Source organism: Micromys minutus (genome assembly GCF_963924665.1).
Source record: "Micromys minutus genome assembly, chromosome: 3".
NCBI lineage: Eukaryota > Metazoa > Chordata > Mammalia > Rodentia > Muridae > Micromys > Micromys minutus.
In genome coordinates this window covers 91,740,470-91,760,347 of record NC_137972.1, presented here as the reverse complement: position 1 = coordinate 91,760,347, position 19,878 = coordinate 91,740,470, and the positions used below count along the sequence as shown (strand labels likewise).

At 46.1% G+C, this 19,878-nt stretch overlaps 1 protein-coding gene across 2 annotated transcripts in view; it reads right to left on the bottom strand.

Annotated features, from left to right (window-relative positions):
• The window catches only part of PRKCE (protein kinase C epsilon), a 465,526-nt gene that overhangs the window by 279,051 nt on the left and 166,597 nt on the right, over positions 1–19,878 (bottom strand). For both annotated transcript variants that reach the window (XM_080914609.1, XM_080914608.1), the window contains exon 2: positions 2,877–2,940. In XM_080914609.1, coding sequence (XP_080770735.1) covers positions 2,877–2,940 — 64 coding nt within the window. The remainder of the gene's footprint in view (positions 1–2,876; positions 2,941–19,878) is intronic.

Genomic DNA, 19,878 nt, shown 5'->3' with positions numbered 1-19,878 from the left:
AATCCCATTATGGTGACCTGCACAGGATGTCCAAGTGGCGGAATTTCATTAGACAGTCAGAAATCACATTATATTCTGCTCCAGCGGACGTAAGCACACAAACTTCCTAACGGCATGTTAGCAAGAGAAAGAGCCCTCTGGAACACCCCAGAAGAAGGGGGTGCACTCACATTGTCACCTCCAAACCTTTCTATGCACTCTTTGGAGTCTGCCTGTGCTGTAAAATGTGTGCGATTTCCATGACTATGTTTTCCCCATTGGCGAGGCTGGAGCAGGGAGACAGGGGGGCTGAGATGTTGCCGGTGGAAAAATGAACACAGCGAGGCAGTACCACCTCAGTCAGGCCTCATTTCAACTCTCCCCTCGCCCATTCACAGAAGGCTATTAGCATTTGCACCCAAGCAAGGGTGTGGAGTTCAGTCTGCAGCGCAGTAGGGTGGCTGGACAATTGAGCTTCTCCGGGACGCCTCTCGGGCGGGTGCTCAGCTGCTTTCTTCCTGCCAAGTCTCTCTTCCACCCTCACAACCCTTATGCAACCAAAACCACCTCCGGACGGAGAGCCCTCTCAGTCCAGGGCAAGGACTGTCAGAGCAGATGACTATGATACAGATGGAGCAGGACAGAGAATTGTAGCGCGCCCACCCGCCACTCCCAGAAGGGAGTCCCAGGTCCAGGATCAGTGAAGGAAAACTGGAGCCCTCTAGTCTTTGAAGCAACACATGCTAGTGCTTTACAGATCCTGGCATGGCTTGGGGTTTCTAAAGTAAACTCTATTTTCTTCAGATGAAAGAGACTGGGAAAAAAAACCACTCAGAATTTAGCCCAATGAAAATTCTTCAGTTACTCACATGCGATACAGCAAAGAAGCAAGAAAGAGAATCAATCGCTTCTGATTTATTTATTCATTCATTGTCCAACTCCTTTCTCTCTAACGTAAAAAAAAAAGTTGTTTATAATTTTGTGAGTCGTTAATCTTTTTGAGGGGAAAGAAAATAATTCAAACCTGCTATTGGTTTGCCCAGAATCTTGGCACAGGAAATGCATGTTTAATTAAGGTTATGGAAAGAACAGGAAAAAAGAAATTGATTTTTGTTTATCAAACATTTTCCCAACATCTACAATCAGGATGCTGTTGTAAACTCTCAAGTCTGATAAGCCAGGCTCTCATACTATGCTAAACAATTTTAAGGCAACTACAAGCCTTCAATCTTGTTTGATTTATTTGTTTTTCTTAAATTTCGGGCTGGCCCTAATCTCTTGTATTGGAGGCATGGCCCTGTCTTGGCCTTCACAGCAGGTGACAGCTTGGGCATTTACCACCTGTGAAAGCTGGGACAGGCTGCCTTTTCTTCCCATGGCTGGTTGATTTTTCTTTATTTTTTGTAGGTCTTAAGTGTCTCCCACTATATATTGTTAAATTCTCTCTCCAGCAGCATGTTCTATATTTGGCTGCTCAGTGCTGACGACTGAGAGGGAAAATGATGCCAAGCATCACTGCAGTGAAGAGCAGGGTATGTGAGAAACCAATTCCGAAAGGATGCTTAAAGCTTTCAGCCTACACCAAACCACCAAACTGGATCAAAAGAGGACCAAGTCCGGTGGGGTCTCCATGCGCACACGACCGTTGAGTTATTCTGACACCTGGCGAGACGGAGTATGAATAAAGTTACCACAATCGATCAGGTCATTTGCTTAGAGCAGCGTTCTCACCGAATGCTGTGCCCCTATAATACAGTCCCTCATATTGTGGTGACCCCCAATCATAGAGCTGTTTCACTGGTGCTTCATAACTGGAATTTTGCTACTGTTATGAATCATAATGTGAATATTTTATATGCAGGAGTTTTATATTAAGACCTCCACCCATAGTGGTTGAGACCCACTGGCTTAGAGGCTTTGACCTTATTTATAGGTTTGCTCCCAACAGAGCCTTTACCTAGAGACTCTGTGTGTGTGTGTGTGTGTGTGTGTGTGTGTGTGTGTGTGTGTGCACGTGTGCACATTTGTGACTCTGTGCTTATAGCATGGTATGGTATGAGTCTGTGAAAGGACCAAAGTCTTCAGGCAGGACAGCTGAAGGACAGGACCCTCCACCTCTCACTTAAGGACACAGACCCCAAACACTATCTCTTTCCCTCAACAATAAGGGAGACTGTGCCAGTCTTGCCATGCCACTAACACCAACTGCTCTGCCTCCTGCCCAGAGAGAGGGACGATGGGGCCAGCAAACACATTTCAGTCTCCTGCTGAAGTCTGTCAGAACTGCCATGCATGTGTCTGGACAGGGCTGCATGTTCCTGCCTTGCCTTTCCCCCCATCATCTGGTCTTCACCACTTACACCTCTGCACGTAAAACACAGTAAGTGAGCAAAGAAGGGGATACAGAAAGAAGAACCATGTAAACATCAGAGGAAAGAATCTATATGCTGTCTCATCCCGTCAGCTGCATTTACCCTTTAACCAGTAAAGAGTCTGTGAATGATGCAATAAAAAGATTTTAAAGTCTGACACCCTGTTGGTTTCCTTTCCGAATGCCGTTAGGACAACTGGTTTTACTTCCTTCTCACCATGAACGGCGCAAACCTCACAGACGCCTCCTGGGAAAGGAGACGCTTCACTGACACCTGTCCTGCAAGAGGCATTTGAAAATGCCCCTGTTACTGGCCTCTCAGCAAGTCCGAAATCTCCTGATCCACCAGTAACAGATGGCTGGGTCCTATTTGGTGCACAGCTATACCATCTTCAGAATAACCTTCCTCCTGTTGAAGCGTGCCAACTAATTAAATGTCACCGTGATAATGTCCCGGCAGGGGACAGGAGAGACCCAGCAGACAAAGGCTCAACAGAACAAAGCGAGACAAGAGGTCACACCCTACCTTCACCCGATGATCCTGAGAGATCAATGATCACGTACACTTTCCCTTCTGGCTCCAGATCAATCTGCAAGTAAGAGAAGGACAGAGCGGCTGTTAGTGCGTGTGTGGGCAGCTTGAGAGATTCACGCTCCATCCCTGAGCTGCCGTAACCCAGAGTCATGACACGCATCACACTTGTGTCAAGTGTTAGGTGAGTCAGGAATGAAAGAACATCAATCAATGTTCACCGAACACCTACTGTACCGCAGTACTGATGGTCTGAAGTACACCCAAAAGGGAGCATCAGCCAGTGCTTTTAACCCAGGATGGATGTTCCTCCACAACGAATACCTGAAGAACTCCTAAAGACATAACTGTCTAGAGACCGATTGTTGTGATTGACAGAGAGGACATCATAACTGGTATCTAAAGGGTGGAGATTCTAGGGAAGCCACAGGGTATAAGACAGGATCATCCAGCCATCCAGTCAACTGCCTGAGGCTTGGAAGGTTTTATGCTAATCCCTTTACAGGTGATTGGGGTCCAAGTGTCAGGCTAAGTGGCAGTGCTGAGATCCAATGCCAAGATCATCCAAAGAAACTCAAGTTTGCGTCTCGGAAAGCGAGGGAGATGAATTAAGGTGTCGCTGCTGTTCTCGGGGATTAGAATCTCATTGGGAAGTTAAGGAACAGAACAACATGGGATGCAGCTAGTAAGAGGGAGAAAATAAACCACACGCAACGGCCCAGACGGATCCTGAAAGCAACCAAGAGAGCAGTGTGAGAAGAAGCAGCCCAGATCAAGGCTACGAAAGCACACCTTCCCCTCATGCCCCACACTTGGCTCACGGGTTGGCCACACCAAAGTGCACCTTCCCCTGACCCCCAACGCTCAGGTCATATGTTGGCTACATAGGTATTTTGTGACCCACAGATTCCGGATGGATTATAAAGAGTTAGACTTTCAACTGCTCACCGGTGAACTCCTTTCACCCCAAATTTGCTCTTTCCCCTACGCGAACTATAGCTAACCTGCGATACAAAACCAGATTGATGAAACTGGGCAGTGGAGAGGAAAATGGAGGCCCGGACCTCTGTTTTAAGTCAGATATCTTAGCAAGGTAGGAACTCCTCTGCAGGATGTATGATTTCCACACGGGAGAGTAGTAACTCTGGAAGGCTCAGATCTCCAAGTCCACGCTATGAAATACTTCCACCCCCACCAGCCATCTGTAGACACAGAATTCCAAGGGGCTCAGCAGTGCCAGGCTCTCTCCCCAACAAGCTGTGCATTTCTTAAGGACAGGAACCACCATCCCTTCCTGTCATTTTTCCACTGTCCCCAGCAGAAGGCAAGTGCACACAAGTAATTTTTCAGAAGAAGGAATGTGGCCAATGTCTCCTGCTCCTTCAAGGTTGAGGGCAATGTGTGTCCTCTCTGAGGCCTTTCTAGACACTCCCACTAGGATGCATTCACTCCTCTTCTGGGTTCCCAAGCACACTCTCCTAATCATCGTTTTTATTAAATCACAGCACAGTGTCCATGAAGTTACCTCCCCCACTAGGCAGAAAGTGTGAGATCCACATTCCCAACCTCTGCTCACCTCTCTCCATCATACGCTGCCCAATACCCATTTGTGGAGGTAGGAGAAAGACCTAGATCTGAAGACTATAAAGTTTATTCGGGGTCCTTCACTCCTGTAAGGCTCCATCCCCAGGGAGGAAAACAGACTTGTGATTTGTATGGAAGTGGCATTTGCATATGACAAGCTGAGATGAAGTTCTCTCTAAGTCACCCCAGAGCCCTGGTGCATGGCTGGACTTAGCCCTTCATGGCCGAGAGTATTTGCTGTCAGCTTCAAATTTTCATTTGTACTAAGGGACCTCCTATGGACATGGTAAGTGGTGTAAGTTCAGGCACTGTCTGGCCAGGGAGTGGAGCAGAGCTGGGACATCCTCAGGGACTCCACAGGATCCACTCACATGAGCTCAGGATCCAGACAAGAACCAAATACCCACCTGAGATCCCACAGAGTGACGTCTCTCTTCATTCCCAAAGAGTTCATGATTTGAAATGTGTGGGTAAAGCCATGTTTCCCTAGAGCTCTCAAACACTAGTTCAGCCCCACCATAAACACTTCCTAGCCCCAGCAAGGAGTTACAGACAGAAAACCAGCTGTTGGCTCTGCCGAGCAACGCTAAACCAGAATTCCATCTCTGTCAAAGTTCAAAATAATCAGGAGCCCTTTTCCCCCAGAGCATGGAATTCAAATAATGTATGCCTTTTGGAGATTAGATCATCTCTGTTAACTCCAAACAAAATGAAACACTTTTTCATATCCTCAAAGTCAGAGATTTCCCACGGCTGCAGACTGTGTTGGCGAAGTACAATGCTATCTGTGAGAGGCAGGGAGGAGAACAGCGGAGGAATGAGATGGGCAGCGAGGCCGATCCAAGGCGGGCACCGAGCCTATCTCTGCAGAGGGCGAGAGAGGACTTGGAGCGGGGAGGGCAGGTCATTGACGGTAAAATGTATTAGGATATTAACATTCAAGATAGAAATCAGAAGCCATTTTAGCACCCACTGCTCCCTCAATGCTGGCGAACTGCATTTCCCAACAGAAAAATAGAAATTAAGCCATTAAACATGCCAAAAGCAACAAAGAGCTATGCAGGCGGAGCAGATGGCTTCAGAGCACTGGCCAAGCCCCAGTGAGGAAGGCTTTCCATCACCGTGGCTGCGCTCCAGTGCCGGTGACTGCAGGGGTGGCCGGGTACAAAGGGTGCTACGTAGAGGTGGTCTGACTTCACAGCCAAACGCACTTCATCCCAGATTCTGCCCATGGATGCATGCCCGAGATAATGAAGCAATGTGAGTTCCCAGGCCTGTGCAACTCTGAAATCTATTAGAGGGCACCAGGCCGCTGGCAGGACTTAAGAACAGACCCCACACCTCCCTGCAGCCATCCCCAGAGCAGTTCTGAGGCCCTCCTGCAACAAGGAATTACTCCACTTGTTCCGGATGGAGCCCTATTCAGAACCTCTGAGTAGGCTTTTTAGCTCTCCTTGACAGACTTCCTAAGTACTTTTCTTTCTCTTAGACTATGATCCCCCCTCAAGCTAAATCCACATTGGCTTCCCCTCTAGCCAGGAACAGAAGCCAAGAACACAGTGGGGGAGATGACCACAGCCACTGGCTTCATAACAGGCCCAAATCCAAGTTTTGTCTCTTACCCGCTGAGTGACCTCAGACAATAATTTCCTCTCCATAAGCCTTGGCTTCATCTGTGAAATGGGTTGTCATGGAAATTCTGTGAGACAGAAATGCAAAGCATTTGGCACTCAGAAAATACTCAAATGTGTGGAAAAGAGAGAAACTGATCAGCTACGTGGTCTGAAGCAGGAGGGCCTGCACCTCAGGGCCTGCACCCCACGCCCATTTATTAGGAAACTCTGAGCCAAGTTGTTTTGAGTAATCAGAACCCACTGATAAGAGGCTGACACCCTCCTCACCTACAAGTACACATCAGGCTTCAGTGACCCACATAAATCTATGCCCGTGTCTGGAGGGCCAAGGCTTTAAGAGCCAGGCAGTCTAAAACTTACACTTAAATTCCCTCCTAACTACAGGCCAGCTCTCAGCCGAGAACTCTGGGAAAACTCCCCCAGGCCTGGCTCAGCTCACCTGAGTTCTGCTTCCTTTTCTGACCGTTCCCAGGTCAGAAGTTGGAGAGAAGCAGAGATGGGGAGAGAGGCTCAGACCGGCCTGGTTCCACATACTAGGTCTCGTATAATTAAATGTTTATTTCTCTTTCTTCCTGACTTTGGGAGAGGTTGGGGAAAATGTAGAAAGTAGAAGAACCATCCAGAAAGAAAGCTAGACATAGTGGTTCAGGTTTGTAATCTTAACTACTTGAGAGCCTACCCCAGCAACTTAGTGGGACCCTGACTCCAAATCAAAAGAAAAAATTCAGCAACAGCTCAGTCACTTAGGAGCCTGCTGCATAAGCAAGGGGGCCTGAGTTCCAATCCTTAGCATCCCTGTAAAAGCCAGCCACACATCTGTAACTCCGGCACTAGGGAATGCAGAGACAGGAGAACATCTGGAGCCCATTGACTAGTCAACCAATAGGAGCTCTCTAGGTTTGGGGAGGTGCAGAGATCTCAAAAAGTTGACATGAAAATGCTTGGAGAAGCAAGACACATGGCCTCGGCCTCTTACACCCCCCCCCCCGTGTATGCATACAACATGCCTGTACGCACACATGAACGCATGAATACAACATGCTTGTTCCAAAGCAAAAACGGAGATAGAACTCGGTAATAAAATGCTTGTTTAACGTTCATGGAGGCCTAGATTCAATCCCAGTACCAGAGAGAGAGGGGAGAGAGTGAGAGAGAAGGGGGGGAGTGGAGGGAGGGAGGGAGGGAAGGAGGGAGAGAATATGAAACAAATACCCAAGACCCAAATCTGTACCCTTCAGTTCGGGCCATTCTCCCACACTTAGTACATATAGCACAGTCCCAGGTCTTCCTGGCATGAAGAAAGCCAGGCGGAGCAGGGTCATTATGGTAGCCAGCATCCTTCTAGTTAGAGCTGTAGAAAGTTAATAGCACCAAGATATGGCAGGAGAGACAAGGGGAATGGGATGTGGGGGTGGATTTGACCACAGTGCATTGTCTACAAACAGTAAGATATTGGAAAAAATTTCAAACATAAAAATTAAAGACACCAAAGCATTGCGATGGGGAATGTTGAAGCCACTTCTAAGTGCCGACTTGGAATCTAGCAGCTAATTTTGTGGCTCTTCACCTGGGGAGGAATCTGCTATTCATTCTATTAACAGAATGCACTGAATGGTCAAGAGGCCATGGGACACATGTAATAAAGTGTGTTTCAAGGTTTCACTCTGAAAGCAGGTTGCCATAGCAACTGCACCTATAAAATAATGGGGGGAGATTGTTTCTCACTGCAGTGTAAAGATATTACACAGGAGACAGGAGTTGGCTTCATGGGTAAGAGTGTTTGTTATGACAGCAAGTGAATCTGAGTTCAAATCCCTAGCACTCATGGGAAACACGGCCATGCGTGCCTATACCTGCAGCCTGTGAGGACAGAGAGGCACATCCCAGAGGCTGGCCAGCTAGCCAAACCATGAGCGTCAAGTTCAGTGAGAGACCCAGGGTCAGACATTAGGAGGAGGGATGATAAAAGACACCCTCCTCTAACTTCTGTAAGTGCACATGAGGATGCTTACTCTGCCCTACTGCCACGCACAGATGTTATATAGGCTTCTGTGTGCAGGGCAGGGTCTATCTATTCAGCACACAGTAGGGATTTAACCCGCATTTGTTCGTGTGGTGCTCGGGATGGAATTCAGGGCCCCATGATGCTAGGTAAACGGTCTTCAGCTGAGCTACTCCCTGAGAACTAACAGATGTTTGCAAATGTTGCCTCAACAAAAGCATGTCCTGTGAAGTTGCTTCAACATATGCAAAGGCTGGATCTGCACAGGTGGGTGACTGAGGGGATGTGTTTTTAAAGACATCAATCTCTACACAGATGTCCAAACCAGCACCACTCGTAAAAGCCCCCAACTGGAATCAACACTATGTCCTACAGCAGGTGTGAGGATAAGCAACCCCTGCTACATTCACGTAATGGAATTTTGCTTAGCAAGAGAAATGAATAAATTACCAATACTCAGATGAATGCTATGCCAAAGACACCAAACACCATATGGTTTCATTTATATAAGGTTCCGAAACAAGCAACGCTAATTTGCAGTGACAAGAACCACAAGGGTGACTACCTCCCGGGGGTAGAGGTGACCGCTGACTGCCAAGAGACGTAGAAGAACCTTTGGGAAGATGGAAATTTCCGCCATCTTAAATGTTGTGGCGATGCCGTGAATGCATACATTTGAGGAAGTACGGCAGGCTATGCACTCAAAATGGCGGCCCTTAGCTGCAGGAGAGTTGGTTCTCAATGAAGTTGCTCTTTATAAAGAAGGAGGAAAAGAAAGTCTTCACATAAGGATTCCTCCACAAGCTTCCTCTAAATAATAAATCATCTTTTCACCCTCGGAGCATTTAAAATTTCATGCTCCATTTTTAAAAATAAAAAGACTCATTCAGAGTTTTTCACGAGCACATCTGTCACACAACATAATGTACACCTACCCGCGTGGGTGCACACATTCACACACCACCCACACGTGCGAACACATTCACAGGCACGCAGCTGAGCCACCCTCTCCCGTCGTCTGTGATCAAAATACAATAATAGCAAGAAAAACACATCCAACGTGAGGATTCCAGAGTCTACAGAATTATTTAAGCCTCCTCGGTGTGCAAACCTCCACTTCTTCACACTTAAATAAGATTTTGCCAAATGCACTGTGGTGAGTTTTGATGACCAGAATGACCTAAATATCTATGAAAAGGCTAAACAAACAAATAAATACCATTATTTGACATGCCACTGCACAACTATAAGAAAGAAGGAAAAAGATCTAAATGTGGTGGGTCATATGTAATATAATCTCTGGAACTCAGAGGTTGGAACAGTAACTCGATGTGTTTCTATGTTAAACTGTTGTGCAAAACAAAGGTTCATTAGTGGGTTTACACACATACTCCAGAGAGAGACTCTTTCTAGGGGGACTCTTGTTTACAATGTTTTTTTAAATTTTTTTTAATGTTCTTAATTCCCTTGCCTCTCCCCCATCTATGAGTGTGTCTGCACATGGGTAGACAGACATGTTTCTGCACATGGGTAGACATGTTTCTGCACATGTGGAGGGAAGAGGACACTCTCAGGTGTTGCCCTTGCCTTCCCCTTGTTCAGGACAGGATCTCTTGGCATTTGCTGCCACAGACCGCAGGCAAACTGGCCCATAAGCTTCCTCAGAGTGCCTTGTCTCTGCTTTCCGTCTCACCTTAGGAACTTACAGGAACTTACAGAACACGCCACCTTGCCCGACTTTATGTGGATTCCGAGGATCTGATCTCAGAATCTCACACTTATGAGGCAGGGGCTCTACCCACGGATCCATCCTCCCCCATGAGATGGACACCACAGGTTATGAAGACAGGAACCAAGTCTTCTCTGTTCCTAATCCTTCTGTTTTCAAAATTCCATCCAAGATAACTCATGATAAAGTTTTAAGTTAGTCCCTGTTTAGAAAATAGAATTTCCTTTTAAATGCATTGGCTGTTCTAACCTTCTACCCCCGGAGAGTAACCAGCAGGCTTCGGTCACAGAAACACCTTAAGAAGTGTCTCTCAAATCTGACTGGGAACCAATGGCAAAGCAGCCCTGTGAACGCCACACCGTCCTCAACCGTGTATGCCACGCTGTCCCCACTAGAAACCTGCATTACCCATCTTAACTCTCGAGGGGCCACACAGGCAGTAAACACAAGCCAACACCCTCTTCCTCTCTCCAGGGCCTCGGGGATGGTCCTGAGGAGCTACCAGCTCCTTCAGGGAACTGAGGTGGCTCAAAGCAAGTACATCCATGTACTGTCTATGCCCAGCAAACGCCCAAAGGTGCAGAGTCTAGTGGAAAGCCTGTGGGAGGGAGCATTGCCTGGCCATGGGATAATGTCTGTCTCGGGAGAAAACACACAGCTACGAGACCCGCCAGGAGGTGGTGAGCACAGATGGAACAAGAAGCAGGAAGTGTAATCCTTTACCCTGGTCGGTCAGACGTGAAAAGCTCCTGGCTCTAAGCCTGTATTTTGCAATCTGCATTTTGTTCGGGAATATCCTCTCCCTCTTGCTCTCCCTCCCCCTCCCCCTCCCCCATCTCTCTGTGCATTTAGATGTATGCTTAGTTTATTTTTCTGCTTCTCACCTTATACCAGAATGGCTCAGTGACTGAGTATACAGACATTGACAATAGACTGCCTGGGTTCAAATCCCAGCACTGACTGTCACAAGCTGCGTGGCACTTGCTTTGATTTCTTCACCTCCTTGTGAGCTATTCCTCCTCGACCCTGAGTTTAAAGCACACGCAACCTACCCCAGGGAGTGGGACAGCTCAGACAGTGAGCACACACCAGGCTCAGGCTGCCGATAGTAGGCAACTGCCGCCCTCCAGCACATTCCTGGAGGATGATATTCTGAGTATTGTCTGATTTCTTACTGCTTTGCTCATGCAGTTACCACTGGGTCCTCTGAGAAAAGGAGCAGCACTGTAAAGATTGTGGAAGCATGAAATGGAAGAGTAAGAAACACTTAGAAATAACTCGGTTCAAGAACATAAATTAAAAACAAGGGTAGAATCTTTTCCCTTTTGTTTGCCAAATTGACCAATTTTTCTCTTGGGCTATGTAGTTCTGTTATTTAGAGCTAAAATATAACCCAAGCTGACTGTAATGACGTGTTTGTTTTTCAGAAACCAAAACCTACTTGTCTGCTTGAGATGAGAAGTGAGCCTTTTGTCCCCTCACTTCCAGGAGGGACTGGTTTTTATTAAGCCCTGTTGGAGTTTTTCTTGTGACCTCGAAACAGCTCAGGCTTCCACATCCTGCTTTATTGCTCTAGGTCTTCTCTTTGCTGCTGCAATAGATGAGGACTTAGCTCAGCGGATGCTTCTTCCTCATTCCTTTTCCTCAACGCAGTCTGAATCCTGACTCTGGTTCTTAGGCACCCGATCAAGGTCAGCAGCACAAGCTCACCTTGCATATATGGGGTCCTGAGTTTTATCAGCATCACACACAGACACAGACAGACACACACACACACACACACACACACACACACACACACACATACACACACACGATTGCATGTGCACAAACACTGCACACACACTAGCACAGGCACTGTGCACACACACAAACATGCATGCACACATACATGCACATACACATGAACATGCACATGCTAACACATACATGCACACATGCATGTATACACCTCATTCCCTTATTTTTCTTTACAGCTGGAAAAAGACTATGGAAAGTGTCAATTCCTCACCACAAGGACTATCTCTTGACCCTGTACATTTCTGTAACCAAAAATCACAAGGCTCCCCATCCTTGGCCTCCCCTGTCCCTACACCTTTGTAGTTCATACCTTAACTGTTGGACACTTGAGGCTGTCAATGCAAACATCCTGGTCTCTAGCTACAGTTAAGTTCCGTGCTTTGCTATACAGTAGTTCTAAAATCTGGAAATAATATTTTACTTATGTATGGTGTCTTTGTAAATAACCTATCTATATTCTTATATGTTTGTCTATATTCACATTCTTAGCCATGTACAAAAGCAACAATTCACATGCCACTCAGTGAACAATATACCTGTCATCAAACTAAAAAGGAGTCTCCATGTTCTACTCTAGCAATTGCTTTTCTATGATCAGGATCCTTTTCTCTACGATGTGTCTAGTTGGAAATCCATCATGACTTCCTTCTCTCATTTGGCCCAGTGGCTTTCTAGGTTGGTGCTCAGCTGTGGTGCTGCACATCAAGTCACTGCTGGGTGAAGTCACTGTCATCAGAATACATTGTCTGGTTTTGGGGTTTTGCTAGGAAGGTGTATTCTGACTGATTATCGAAGGGTACAAAGCCGCAGCCATTGTTCCAAGACTTCACATGCCTGTCTTCACAAGTGAACGATGGTTTGACTAGATGAAGAATCCAGGCTGAAAAAACTGTAATCTATCCAAACTTTCCTTTAACATCAATATGGTCAACAGACTGGTCTGCCAGCGTGGCTTCGCATGAGGCACTGGTTCCTTGTTTTGTTTCCACTCTGTGAGTCTGGCTTCTTTTCATCCCTGCTCTTGTGAGATTTCACAGCGATGTGCCTCAGGGAGGCTTTTGATCACTGTGCTGACACTGAACTTGTGAAGGCCGCTCGTCTATTTATTTTGTGATTCTTTGTTGTGGGCTCTTTTTCATTTTTGTTCTTTAAATAAAGAAACACTTATTATCAGATGTTGAGCCAGTAGAACTGATCTCTAGGTGTCTGACCATGTAAATATGTTTTATTTTATAGTCTGGATTTCCTTGAGTTTATCTTATAATCTTTCCACTGAACTTATTATTTCTACTAATACATTGAGTTTCTGCATATGCCTTCCTATGTCTCCATGACTGTCTTTTCTTCTGGTATATACATATAGCACACTTTGAAACACAGTATTTCTGTCTGCCCTCAGGGTTAGACAGGGGAGCTTTCCCTTACAGGAGTGAGCCCTTAAAAGAAAAAGAAGATAACCTACACCCCATTAGTCTAACTTTCCTCAAACATTCTACCATCTCTTTCGCAAAAGGCCTTCCAACTTCTCACCCCAGGAGTCAGCCTGGCTCCAAATCCTTTTGCAGTGAGATCGAGGGATGTACAGCTATACATCCAGGCACAAGCTTTCTTTCACTCCTGCTCTTGGGGTAAACATTCTCCCAGCCCAGAGTCCTCCAGAGCTCTGCATAGAAACCAGCTCCACACTAGGCTGCAGAATCTTTTTATACCAGTGGCTCCCAACCTTCCTAATGCTTCGACCCTTGAATCCACTTTCTCATGTTGTGTGACCCCAAACATAAAATGACTTCATGGCTACCGCATAACTGTAATGTTGCAGCCATTATGAACTGGGTTGTAAATGTCTGATATGTGACGTAGCCCCCAGGTTGAGAACCGCTGCTCTGCACTGTTTAGAACTGGGGCTCCCTGGTCCCTCTTATCTGCTCTACTGGGCAGCACCCTGCTGTCTCCTCGCCTCTCCAAGACTTCAGATAAGGGGTGGACTCCTTCTGCTCATGGAGTTCCCCCACCCTTTTCCTTTTTCTGTTGTGGACAAGGAATCTTGAGCAGGCAAAGGAACAAACACATTTGTTTCAAGAAAACCTGAAATGGAAATTTCCAAAACATGTCACCTGCAGTGATATCTTGCAGCGCCACTAAGAGTGAGGGAGACAGACACTGGTGTAAGACCATGTTCATGGGCTGTAAACTGCAGCAAAGTTTGTAAGGATTAGTTAAGCATTATATAACAACAGCAAAACAAACAAAAGCCACACAACTCTCGGCCTAGCAATTTTGCTTTTGTGAATTTATTTTAATCACACATTTGCAAAAAAAAATAATAACTACAACAATGATGATTACAATATTGTTAAGAATTTAAAATTAGAAAGCAATGTGGTTTAGTTAATAGTCAACTATGTAGATAAATGGTAGCCTATTTAAATCATGTACCATGCAAAAACATTTAAGATTATATTTAATAAAATGGAAAACTATACACAATGTGATATTAAATGTTAAAACTGGCTTAAAAAGAGTATGTGTCCTGTGATCCAATCCTGTTGAAGACTAGTGTGTATTAGATGTAGTTAAATGAACAATTTTAAATAGATGTATTGATATGATTTGTGTGTGTATGTGTGTGTGTGTGTGTGTGTGTGTTGTCTGTGTGTGTGTGTTTTCATGAATAGTTTTTAACTTTCTAACTTTCTTCTATTTTCTACCACACACTTTGGTTAAAAAATGCTATTCGTTTAAGAATTTTATGTAAACCTAGTTTCTTATTCACAAGCAATGAAACTATGGCACAGAGAGTTAAACAATCTATTCAGGCATGTAAGCAAACTTCTCAAAGCCAACAACCAGAAAATAGAACCTTGTTTTCTGAATTTCCTTACTTTGGGGAGACAAGTTAAAAAATGAGGCATGATTTTAAAACTGCTCATGTTCACAGAAGTTTAATTTTCAGGTCAATGGTAACAGTGCTATGTGCTGCTAACCAGTGGGAAGAAGCGTGGCGTCCTCCGAGGCTGGACATGGCTTAGATACTCCAGATCTCATTGGTCAGATGATGGAGACACATCTCTGTTATGGGATTGTCCATACTGTCCCCTCACCCGGCAATCAAGGCCACCATTTCATCTCCACAAACATACATTGGAACACAGTTTCGTAATCTCTCTTGGGTGTCAGGAAAAATGCTCTAAGAAGACTAAGTATAAGCTTCAGACTTGCCCAGGATAAAGTAAAGGAATATTTATTAGGCAAGTCAAAGTCAACGCCATTACCCCCAGTCAGATATCTATCACTCAGCTCTGTGATATGCTAGTAGCCAATTTTTAAACCATGTTTACGTTCGTGTGAAAGCCGTGGAATGATAGAAATAGGAAGTGTGGTATAGCTTTCTGCTTTGTAAGACAGAGCTCATCTTTACTCGTAAGGACATGTTTGAATATTCACCAGGCTTTCCCTATGTCTGAGTGAACACATACAATTTCAGGTACAAATTGCATATGAGAGCGGGGACCGTCTGTCTCCTGCAAACGAACGCTCATTATTCCGCCACTTCTCGTGTGTGTTCCACAGTCACGAAGACTAGGCCTTTACAAATGACACACGGCATGTTCATCTTTCCTGGAAGCTCACACCAACAAGTCAGCTAGAACAGGAAATACTTCCTTAAGTGTACACAACCAAAACTGGTTCTGAAATTTGCATGTACCAGTTCTCCTTGTCAGAAAGCTTCCTCCGGGTCAGAGACGGTGTTTCTATGCAGGATCTTAGATTTCCGCAGGCTCTCCTGGCCAGCACGGCTAAGACTGCTCAGAGAGCACAAGAGGAGCTGAAGAAGATCACATCCAGGCTTTCGAGGACAGCTTAGGGCCAAGGACAATTGTTACTTTACTTAAGGGAAAGGAGGACCGCTTCTAAAGCAGAAAGGAGATGCTCAGCCTTTCAAAGACATCCAAGGAAAACACAGTTGAAAACTGTCTACCCTCCTTCTAGCCAATGCCCGTTGTACGTGGTGACCCTTTAGTTGGCTCTTGCTTCTAGTAAGCTATGCTCTACATGCAAAGAGGCAAGTGAAAAGTTATCACAGAGGAGAGCCTTCTAATTACTGAAAAGTTAGCCTGGGTATACCTTGGGGGAGATAAGAGAGCACCCGTAAAGCCTGGGTGGGTGAGCCCTGGTCTCAGTAAGATGCTGATGTATGGGAGACAGCCAGAACTGAGGTCAGGGAGGTGCGTGGTGCGTCCTTTAGCACTGGGGAGCCAGAGCTGAGTTTTTGTAGGACAGCAGCATGTTGGGACTCCCACGTTAACTAACTTGTCCTTATGCAGCATGGTGAGAAGGAGAGTAGGTTCTGGGCAGCCAAGAGGCCACTTTGCTTCCGTGTTCTTATAGCAGGGATGGATTGGAGGAGGGGAAGGGACAAGAGGTGGCCGGAGCACACACACATTAAACGATTGGCTGAAGGGTTTCGTGAGGACGGGAGGAAGCGAACAAAGCACAGTGCGGAGCTTCCCAGTCTGAGCGAGACGTGGAGGAGTCCTCTGCCGTGCACAGGGCTGCGAGCAGCAGAATGGGCACCGGGGCCAGCATTCCTCACACACAAGGCCACAGCGCCGAGCACAGCCGCACACACAACTATGAAGGTCAAGCCAGAGGCTGGAGCATAAGGTCTCCTGGAGGCCCAAAGGCTGAAAGTTGTTTCGGGGTGTGTGTGTGTGTGTGTGTGTGTGTGTGTGTCTTTTATTTGAATCGAACTAGTTTGGCAACAAAACCTGATCCAAATGACATAAGGCTGTTTACTTTTATTGTTTTTCAATTTGCTTTTAGGTAGTATGTGGATTGCTGTGTTTGTGTATGTGGGGGGGGGGGGCGGGAGAATATTCATGCTCCCATACATCATCATGTCTGAAGCTAATGGAACAACTTCCAGGAGTCAGCTCTCTCTCCACTATGAGGGAGTGAAACCGAAGTCACTGTTTGCCACAGAGCAGCACACTGGGCTTCCCCTGCTCCACTCCACTGAATGTAAACACTTACGTATGTGTGCTATGAGGCAAATGCTAATTTGCATGATCACGAATGCATGCCCTGACCTACTGAGCCTTTTATGTAACATATAAAACGCATAGCAAATTAACCTAAAAGTCCAATAAAGGCTGGCTCTACAGGTTACATGAAGTATGTGCATCTGAGGTTTGAGCCACAGGTCTGGAATACTGAGGGCTGACACTGGGACCACAGACCCACAGACTAGAAAGGCAAGAATACATTTCCCTCTGTCTACAGGCCTGACCTCTGTCGCCCTGGGTGGAGGCACCAACTTCCCTCCTTCCTCCCTAGGGGCCACCACCCAAAATGCACACAGTCAGATATACTCCATCTAAAAACTTTCTTGTTTTTCGCTTCCTTTGACTTTCAAAGAGATGGGCTTTAAAAAATCTGGACATAACACACACACACACACCACACACACACACACACACACACACACACACACACACACCACATACACACAGAGAGAACCGGTATTGGTCCAGTCTCAACCCTGAGCTCACACAACACTGACTTCCCTCTAGACCCTCTTTGCAAGGCAGAGTCAGTGCAGTGAGAAATTAAATGTGGAAACTAAACCAAGCTTTGAGGCTAGCATACAGATACTTCCTGCTAAGGAGTGCCTGTCAGCTACTGCTCTTGCTCCAAACATTTGCAGGTCCCATCCCCCTCCACTCCAACCCCCAACTTCTGCTGGGAGGAAACAGAAGGCTGTTGGGGTTCCACATCCCAGGCCTGTTACAAGGAAACACTGCACCCTTCCCCGGTGCCCCCGAGACAGCAGAGGTGTATGTGCGCATGTCTTATGATACAAGACAGAGGCTGGGCTAAGAGAACGGGGACTAATGCCAAGAAAGGCTGCAGTGACAGAGGACTGAGGACCCCAGCTCACCCATGTGGGTAAAAATGTTTCCAGTCATTGGCATATTTACCCATCAGGGCAGTGTGATAGTTAAGACTATCAACTTGAGAGAATCTAAAATCACCTGAGAGGCAAGGCTCTGTGAACATGTCTGAGAGGGGATCTCTAGGTTGAGTGGAGGAGGAAAAGGCTCACACTCAGTAGACGTGACACAACCCCAGGCTAGGATTGCAGACCGATGGAACCCTAGTGGATCACAGCTGAACATTAGAATTCACAGTTCTCTACTTTCTGGTCACCTGTGATACAATGTTACAAACTGCCTCTCACCACTGTTGCCTCTCTGTCATCCTCCTAACTAGGGAACCAGATAAAGCCCTCTTTACTTTGTATTTCTCAAGTATTTGTTGTCCTAGCCATGAGAAAAGGTGTGTCAACAGTGAAAACTGACCATGAAAAGGTAACAGCACTCCACTCAGTCCGCCCTACCGAAGGGGCATGCAGGATGCACCCTCCCTCAGCCATTTCTGTGTGACAGATGCTTCCTGGGTTCCCACAATGTCCCTGTGACCCAGTACCGAACCACTCAACTAAAGAAAAAGAGGAAAAGACAGAGAACTTACTACCCAAAATTCCAAGAGCTCCCTATTTATAAACAGATGCGGCTGTCCATGCAGCAGTGAAGCTGGTAAGGTCCTAGCTGATGAGCCTGAGGTCCTGGGTTCAATCCCCAGGACCCACATGCTAGGAGGAGAGAACAAACTCCCCCAAGCTGTCCTCTGACCTCCACACATGCACCATGACATACATGCATACAAATAAAGTTTAAAGAAAAAATTAGAACAAACAAGACCACAAAAAGGGGGGAAGACATGGTGATCATTAGACGCCAGTGGGAAGCTGGTTATTCTCTATATCCTTGGAATCTTCCATTAACTATTAAGAGAAAGTAGAAGATGGAGAGACAGTAGAAAGGGGTATAGGAGAGAGGAAATTATCAATTTAAATATTCCCTCTGGTCTGCGCTCTAAAAGTTTACCACAGGTTTGTTTGTTTGTGTTTTTAGACCTCAGTTGGAGAGATGAGTTCTTTCCAACAAATCCAACACAGTCTGTTCATGGACAGACAGAGGGACAAACAACCCCTAGGCACAGCTGTTCATTCTGAAATCCCAATGCCCTCCAAGGAGATGAGTGACCTCGGTACCCCTCCCCCAGCTCTGCTGGTCCTCTCAGGCAGGCAGTGGGTGGTCTAATGTCCTTGCAGGTTCATGGTTGGTGAGTGCTTTGGAGAAAACAATTGCCCTTCACTTGATGCTCCCTCAACTTCGAGAGCTGTTCATCTTATTCAGTAGGAAAGGACTGAGGGAAGTCAGGCTGTTAGCAAAACTATCCTGTTGAAGCTGAAAGTGATCTCAGATCCTCTTCGGTAGTTTCAAGAGAACCTCACCATCTCCATGTGGCCCACTAGGCTTGCTACTGGCCCAGTAGAGAGCCAGGCATGCAGACTCAGCAAGGTGCTGGATGGAGGTCTGACAGCTTCTGAGTCACTAAGTGAGCCACCCAGTGGGCACAGTGCCAAGGTAAACCCAGTGATACAATGAGCCTGACCTGCACGGTCAAAGCACACTCCACTCCCGTGACTGTGACCTGGCCATGGCAGTTGCTGAGTAAAATTTCTACCGGGCAGGACTGAAGGCAACGTCCAAAGCTTCATGCCTCCTTGACTGGCAGCTGCAGAGCTGAGCATGCTCCCTTCAAACAGGGAACCGAGCCTGGGAACATCTGGGAAACAAGAAAATGCAGGAGGAGAGATGTCCATTATGAGCAGGTGAAAGTTGCTCTCCTAAGAAGACTTGAGGTGCCATTTAAGCCACACTGACAAGGCTACCTCCCGATGTAACATCCAAATGGTCTTTCTGCCCCCTTTCCCATTTATTACCATCGAATGTGGTTGCTGTCTATGTGCAGGAGAGAACAGACACAAGATAAGGCAAGGCCTGTGATTGGACAGTGAAAAAGTAAGGCACACACAGAGTTTGTGAGAGACCTGAGAGATAGAGATAAAAAGAAGATGGAGGAGGAGAAGGATGACCCACCCCCATGTGGCTTTAAATAGCTACAGGTAGCTATGAATATCTTATAAGGAAAGGATTATTACAGGACATTATAGTCTTATCTATGTGGGCAGTTTGTATCAACATCAATTGGTTTTGAGTTTATTGTGTGGACGTTTTGTGGAGTGAGAATGTACTGATATAAATCTGATTGATAAATTACAAGCCTCAAGAGTTTTGATTTTGTCAGATTACTGGGAATTGTTAAAATAACCACAGG